The 7348-nt window shown below is 38.6% G+C and overlaps 1 protein-coding gene across 1 annotated transcript; it reads right to left on the reverse strand.

The window, feature by feature from the left end:
* Window positions 1-3015: 3015 nt before the first annotated feature.
* On the reverse strand, window positions 3016-4346 carry LOC120212012. Its single transcript, XM_039210451.1, has 2 exons — window positions 3776-4346; window positions 3016-3713 (listed from the first exon to the last, which is right to left on the reverse strand). Exons 1-2 carry the CDS (start codon window positions 4344-4346, stop codon window positions 3016-3018), a joined length of 1269 nt encoding a protein of 422 aa, XP_039066382.1.
* Window positions 4347-7348: the final 3002 nt, after the last annotated feature.

A 7348-nucleotide genomic window follows, 5' to 3' on the forward strand; every position in this document is an offset into this window, starting at 1 on the left:
ATATTCCATATCAATTCTTGGTCTCCTTATTCCCCCAAACATTTCATCTGGATGAATGATTTCATTGAAATCACCTCCCATCACACATGAGAGGGTGGAGGTACCGGTGAGCATGTCAATAAGGTTCTAATTATCCACTTTCCTCCCCCGAATACAGTTCCCATAAAACCCAATAAAACAAAAAATGAAAAGAATTCCAACTAACTTCAATGTCAATATGCAAACTGAGTAACCCAAAAGAGAGATATTGATATCATTTTTCCAAAATAGAATAAGGCCAGTACATGAAATATTCTTTACAACAAAACAACAGTCATGCCTAACCTAATCCTAACATGCTCCGCTTTGTACTTAAGAAGCCTGGATTTCGAAATTAAAACAAACAAATGGTCCTTAGAAAAGATTAACCACTTAAGTTCTCGAACTGTCATCGGGTTCCCAAGCCCTCGACAGTTCCAACACAAAATACTCATAGTTCTCGGCGGGGTTGCTTTGCAACCTTCATCGTTGGTACATGCTCATTACCCCCTCTCAGCAGAGGCTTCACTTGGATCCTCCTCATCCTCCTGCTCAGCTCGTGAACTTGATGAACCATCAGCTACGGCCTTACCACTTGTCTTATTGATCCTCTTCTTCCTGTAGTTAGACTCTCCATTTTCCGCTTAGCCATGCTTGAAGATACTAGGTCAACCACATTATGTACTCGTGGCTGGTTCGATTAGACGTTCCCCTCATCCTCAATACCTGGACAGTTTTGGTATGGTATACTATCTTTTTTCCCTGTTAGTTGAACTTCGTACACAACCACGTTCTCTGCCACTTATTGAGGAGTAAAATCTGAATCATCAACAGCCGACAGAGACACAGTTCGTGGTGACCTTCCAGTGCTCCCAAAGGAGGAATTTTACCCCTTGGAGCTCGATGAGCCTTCACTCTCCACATAATAGATAAGACCTCTAACTTTTGAGGTGAAACCACTAGATTGCTCTTTAGGTTCGTAAACTCGTAACCAATCTCCAAATTGAAGAGTTTCAGGACCATTAGCATAATAGGATGGACACTCAATGATCATATGTCCAACAATGGCACACTAATGACAAAAGTTCGACAACCTCTTGTACTTCAAAAGACACCTTCTTAGTTGTTTGTCCTGCTCGGTACCAACATTCAGACATCTCCTAAGCGATTTCTTAATGTCTATTCTAACTCAAATACTAAGATACGCACCAAGCCTACCCTCTCAATTTCGAAATTCCACAGCCACTATCATTCCAACAGTGTTAACTATAACTGAAAGTCATGTTAAATCAATATGCTGATTTTTTTCCATATTATTAATATCGAAATCAGTATCAGAACCAGTTTTTGGCCTCGTCTCCCCTATCTATTCAAAGTATTCTTAACCGTTTTATTTTAGGGTTTTCGTACATAAAGACAAATACATGATTTTATATAGATAGATGGGCAAATTTGAACTTGGGGGCAAACTTGAACAGGTGCTTAGATTTGTATTAAGATAAATATGTAAAAAAAGGAAAAGTAAAGTGTTCATCCATCTCTTAGTCGGCTTCAATAGATTGTCATATTAACGGCCCTTACAACCTCAAAGAGAACATCCGCAGTTCGGTATGCTTTTGTGAGTTGTGCCCTACAAAAGAACAAAAAGTTTACCATCAAATAACAAACTACAACAATTTCCACAATAATCATCCAAATAACTTAAATATTAAAGACATCAACATGTAATTTGAGGACTTACCGATCAGTTTTATCAGCAGCATGTGTTGAGGCCTCGATGTATTTTATGTAATAGTGTTGATAAAAACTTTGCGTTTCACAAGCATCACTTTTCTCAACCCTTTCCTGTAGACTTGGATCATTGTCCTGAAATAACATCATATTTCCACATGAGACCAATAACAGAGAAAGGAAACAAAGAGCTAGAAGCATAAGCATGTACAAATGAAGACACGTAAGGAAGTTCTGCTAATCTAAGTAACTTATTAAAACTATATAAAATCAAACAAAATAATTGTTGAAACACTAAAAACCCAAAGTATAAATGAAGAATAATATTGTTTTTTTTTATAGAAGTTGGAGGTCTCATTAAAAACTCCTTTCGTATTCGTCCACATACAAAGAAGTATTTTAACGAACATCGGAAGGAAGAAAAGAGTACCTTATATTTTATTGAATGAAACACCCATTACATATGAAAACACGAAATACCCTCAAACGGGGATAAACACTATTATAAAAACATAATCACCTAAAGCTCTCGCCTTCTCGACCACAAAAATCAAGAGGCAATCACCCTATACCTAAGATAAACCTCCATCAAAAGGAAAAACAACCCCACAGTTTTGACATGACATACATAAAAACAACACCTGAAACAAAACCAACAAGATTCAAAATCACCAAAAAAGTCAGCTCGATAAGTTATCTTCAATGAAACAAAACCAGATTCCCTTCCCTTCAATCATGTATCCTTGCCACTTAATTCTGGAGAATCATCGACTTCCTCAGGGATCCAAGAGATTGGTTTGAAAGAAGGCTCAACTTCATGCACCATGATTTTACAAAAATTAGAACCGACCCTCAAACTCAACAACTCATCAATTCTCACTCTATTCTCTGTGAGGATATGAAGTTTTGCACGATCAAAAGATGAAGGAAACTGAGAGCTTTCATCAATTGATATTAACTTGCCCCACCTAGCCGCAATGTTCTTGAAAGTACCCTAATTCCACGCGTGAAATGGAATCCCTTCGCAAACTACCCATACTCGACGGCACTCTACAACTAGACTCTCCGACCAAGCTTCAACTCTGGAAAACCACTCGGCAAGAGTCTGTAATTGTTCATTCTTCACCCTATTCAACATATCAGAGTCCTCGAATATCATGAGAACTACATTCCCAGCAGCTCTCATTAACGAGAAACCATTGAGTCTTTTATCTTGCATTTGGCTAGCAAGATTGCCGATCTTGGTATAGTCCTTACACCACCCCATTAGGCAGTTATCCAAAACTTGAAGTTTAGTTTCGTCAACAACACGTCTACTGAATAGAGATTATTTCTTGTAACATCTTCCCTCTCAGGCTTTAGATGAACAACTGACGAAGACTTTCTCCAAAAAGAATGTCTTGGGTTGAATTTAGCAAAAGAGACTCCAATTTTTCTACCATCAATGCGAGCTCCATTCATCATTGAGATCGCTTTCCTGGCTTCTCCAATTGTTGCAAAGCGAATAAATCCGAAACGAAACCCCTTCGAATTTATTTTGGTTGGAATGAAAGCATCCATAATCTGACCGAATGGACAAAATAAAGATCCAAATCTCTTCCAATGGTTCTTCTCTGGTAAGTTCTCAATGTATAACGTAAAGCAACCAGATCCATATCCATTACTGATTTTTGGATAGTCTTTCTTCCACCAATAATTAAAACTGTGGCGATTGGGTGATTGGTTAACCGCCTCAGAACTCTGTGCAGATGTCTCTTCCACGTTCCTTGTTTTAACCAAGGAATCATCCCTATTCTTTTTTGTCACCAACAGCATCCTCTCAGACTCTTCCTCCGCCGCAGTCATACTATGCTTCTCCTTCTCCACTTTCTTCAACGTCGGCGCCTGTTGCTCCTCTCTCTGTTTATGTAGCTCCGCTTCCGTCACCTCCGGCACCAAAATCTCCACACGATTCACCTTCTTAACTGAATTTTTCAAAGATTTTTCAAAAAAATTTCAATCTCGTTTTCCCCAGATTTGGATTGACGGCCAGACTTAGCCCTGTGAGCTGCGGCTTTAGCCCGTTTCTCAGCTTCTTCCTCTCGATTCTTGGCTACTTTTTTTGTAACCAGAAGCTGTTGATGTGCAAGACTTTTGGATGGATTTCTCTCCAGCTCATAGACATCGTAACTGGAAGGAAGAACTTCTTCGGGGACAGCAGTTGAAACTACTGTCTCCCTCCCAGCTGCAAGCCTTTGAACCTTATGGGAGCCTTCAAGAGTTGCTTGAAAATCTACTGCAAGCTTGTCATCGACATATTTCTTTAAGGGTTCTGCAACTTGATCAGTTTCTCTTGATTCCCTTAGTTTAGCTGAAGACTCTTTGACCAGCTGCTCAATATCAAGCCTTGTCTTATGCAATTTGTCACGTAATTCAACGGTATCTTTAAGAGTACCAAGGTAATTAACAAGGCTATCAAAAGCCAAAATAGCAGTTCTTAAATTGAAAATCCCCGTCTCCACAGACTGCAAAACCGAAGCCTGTTCTGCATCTTGCCTTGGTTTTTGCCGAGAGGAAATGTAATGGTGTGGGGTAGCAACACCCACCTGGTAACTCATTCTTTAGCTTTTCTTTAACTCAGGAGGAGGAGGATGGGTTAAGTTGAAAAAAAAAAGCAAAGGAAGAAAGGGTGATGGAAAGAGCAAAAACAGCAGCTAAAGATCGACGGCGAACGTGGCTGACTTGGTTGCTTTGTGGAGAGACGACAGTAGCAGCATAGAGAGGAAGATAGAAAAGATTATGGCTTTACTGCTGTGATGGTTCGCGCCGTCGTCGGAAAAGAAGCGTCGCCGACAAGCTGTTAGTCGAAGGGCCTCGTCCAAGATCCACTGAGTTTTTAGTCTCTCCTTGATGAAACGATGCATAGATCCCTGATGCTGAGTTCGTTGGTGAGGCAGTGTTGAGCACGGACGGCGGAAAGCGGTATGGGCCGACGATCTTCCAAGAAAAAACGACGTCCAAAACGGAGGTCAGAGTGAGGCGGCGGAAGGCTGACGACGACGGCGAACAACGAGTGGATGACGGAGGAGAGAATAAATTTCAAAAATGCCTGGGCTCGTGAAATTTGAAATTTGAAATCTCCTGGGTTAGAGAGAAGCTAGAGCTTCTCTCACTAACACGTGAATGGCAACGGTTGATAAGAATAATATTGTTTTCATTCAATAAACTTAAGTTTACATGTATTTATAAGCTATTCATGTACACTAATTGTCTAACTGTCAGTTAACAACTTTAATAACTATATAACTAACTACTCCCAAAAGATGTTTTTAACCCCCAACAAGCCAATTATATATTCATGCTGCTAAACTGTTAAAGCCTTCGTCATAATATTTCCCAGTTGCTCCTCTGATTTCACATGCCCTGTTTGTATCAACCCTTCTTGTATTTTCTCCCTTACAAAATGAAAATCGATTTCAATTTGTTTAGCCCTCTCATGAAATACTGGGTTTGCTGCAATCTGCAAAGCTGCTTGATTATCACATAACAACTTTGATGGTTGAATGTTCTTTACTCAAAGCTCTTCAAGTAAGCCTCTTAGCCATACAATTTCTGCTACAGTCATGGCCACACTTCGATATTCGCTTCTGCTGAAGATCTAGCCACAATACTTTTCTTTTTTGACTTCCAAGAAATCAACGATTCACCCAGTTTAATGCAAAACCTAGTTGTTGATTTTCTAATCATAGGACATGACGCCCAATCAGAGTCGCAAAAGGCTGTCATATTCAAATCACCTTCAACCTTCATCAAAATGCCTTGTCCATGACTTCTTTTGATAAATCTCACCACCTTGAGAGCAACTTCCATATGTAACTTCTTTGGCTGATGCATGAATTGGCTCAAGGTATGAACAACATACATTATATTTGGCCTTGTATATGTCAAATATATCAAATTTCCCACTAATCATTGAAAAACGTTTGTCTTGTAATAATTCATCAGTCATATTCATGGCCTGACCCTCATCATACTCCACCGTGGTAAGTTTTTTATTCTCCTCTAAAGGCGTAAGAATAGGCTTCGCACCTCCAATTCATATTTCTTCGATCAGTTTCAAGGGATATTTACACTGATTTAGCAATATGCCCTCCTTAGACCTTAAAACTTCAAAACCCAAAAATACCATAACTCCCCTAAATCTTTCATCTTAAAGTTCTTGTTCAACATCTCCTTCAATCAAGTTACCACAATCATCAGTAATAAGCAAGTCATCTACATGGATGAGTATGATCACGATACCACTTCTCCTTTTGACAAACAAAGAATAATCGTGTTTACTCTGTTGATAACATTCTTGAATCAAAGTCTCCGTCAACTTAAGATTTCATTGCCTTGATGCTTGTTTCAAGCCATAGATAGACTTTTGTCGTTTACATACCAGAGACTCCCCCTAACTGCAAAAGCCCTCAAGCAAATCCATGAACACTTCAACTAAATCACCCAGAAGAAAAGTGTTATATATATCCATATGGTATAACAACCAATTATGATGTGAAGCTAAAGTAAGAAAAGTTCGAATAGAAACAAACTTTGCAACTAGAGAAAATGTATTGACAAAATCCACCCCTCCTTTTGAGTGTATCCCTTAGCCACAAGACGACCCTTAAAGCGCTCAACCTCACCGTTAGGTTTATACTTGACTTTATACACCCACTTACAACATATTGGCACTTTTTCGGATAGCAAGTTAACCAAAAACCATGTGTTATTTTGCTCCAAAGCAGAAATCTCCTCTTTCATGGCTTAAACCCACAAGGGATTTTGAATAGCCTCGAAATAAGTTTTAGGTTCAAGAATTTTGGAAATGGATGAAAGAAACAAGTGGGTATTGACATGCAAATGATCATAGGATAAACACAAGGAAATAGGGTACTTACATGGGATGGAAGAGGACAGGTAAGAGTGTATAAAATCATGCAGCCATGATGGGGGTTTAGAAACACGAGAAGACTTTCGAAGTGGAACAACAAATTTAGGAACCACAGACAAAGATTAACTACTACTCTGGTAAAAAACAGAAGACTCATGATGTCCAACATTATGCAAAAAATCAGTGGAGAAACATTATGCTAAAGGTTGAATCTACAATGGAAGAAGATTAAGGAATTGGTGAATGTGAAACATTATGCAAAAAATCAGTGGATGTAGAAGGAGTACTCGAATGAATATTAAAAACTAAGAAATCTGAATCTACAATTGAAGAAGACTGGGAAAACAAAGGAAAATCTTTTTTGATAGGAAATCGAAAGGAAAACAAATGCTCATGAAATTTATATCCCAACTCACAAAAAATGTGTTTGTCTCTAAACTAAACATGATATAACCATTTTGAGTTGAGGAATAACCCATAAAAACAGATGGTACAACTTTAGGAGAAAATTTATCAACATGTTTAAGTTGAGTAGCATAACCAAGAAAACCAAAAACATTCATATGGGACAAATTAGGCTTCTTATTATAAAGCATTTCAAAAGGACATTTCCATTGTAGAACAACAGAAGGAAGTCTATTAATGATATAACAAGTTGTTTTGACACATTCTCCCCAAAATCAAATT

This window comes from Hibiscus syriacus, unplaced genomic scaffold (assembly GCF_006381635.1).
Source record: "Hibiscus syriacus cultivar Baekdansim isolate YM2019G1 unplaced genomic scaffold, ASM638163v2 tig00109991_pilon, whole genome shotgun sequence".
Lineage (NCBI taxonomy): Eukaryota > Viridiplantae > Streptophyta > Magnoliopsida > Malvales > Malvaceae > Hibiscus > Hibiscus syriacus.

Coding starts and splice junctions, on each gene's coding strand:
- LOC120212012 (XM_039210451.1), bottom strand. CDS start 4,346: ATGAGTTACCAGGTGGGTGTTGCTACCCCACACCATTACATTTCCTCT. Junction 3,714..3,775: donor TCACAGGGCTAAGTCTGGCC/GTCAATCCAAAT, acceptor TGAAAAATTCAG/TTAAGAAGGTGAATCGTGTG.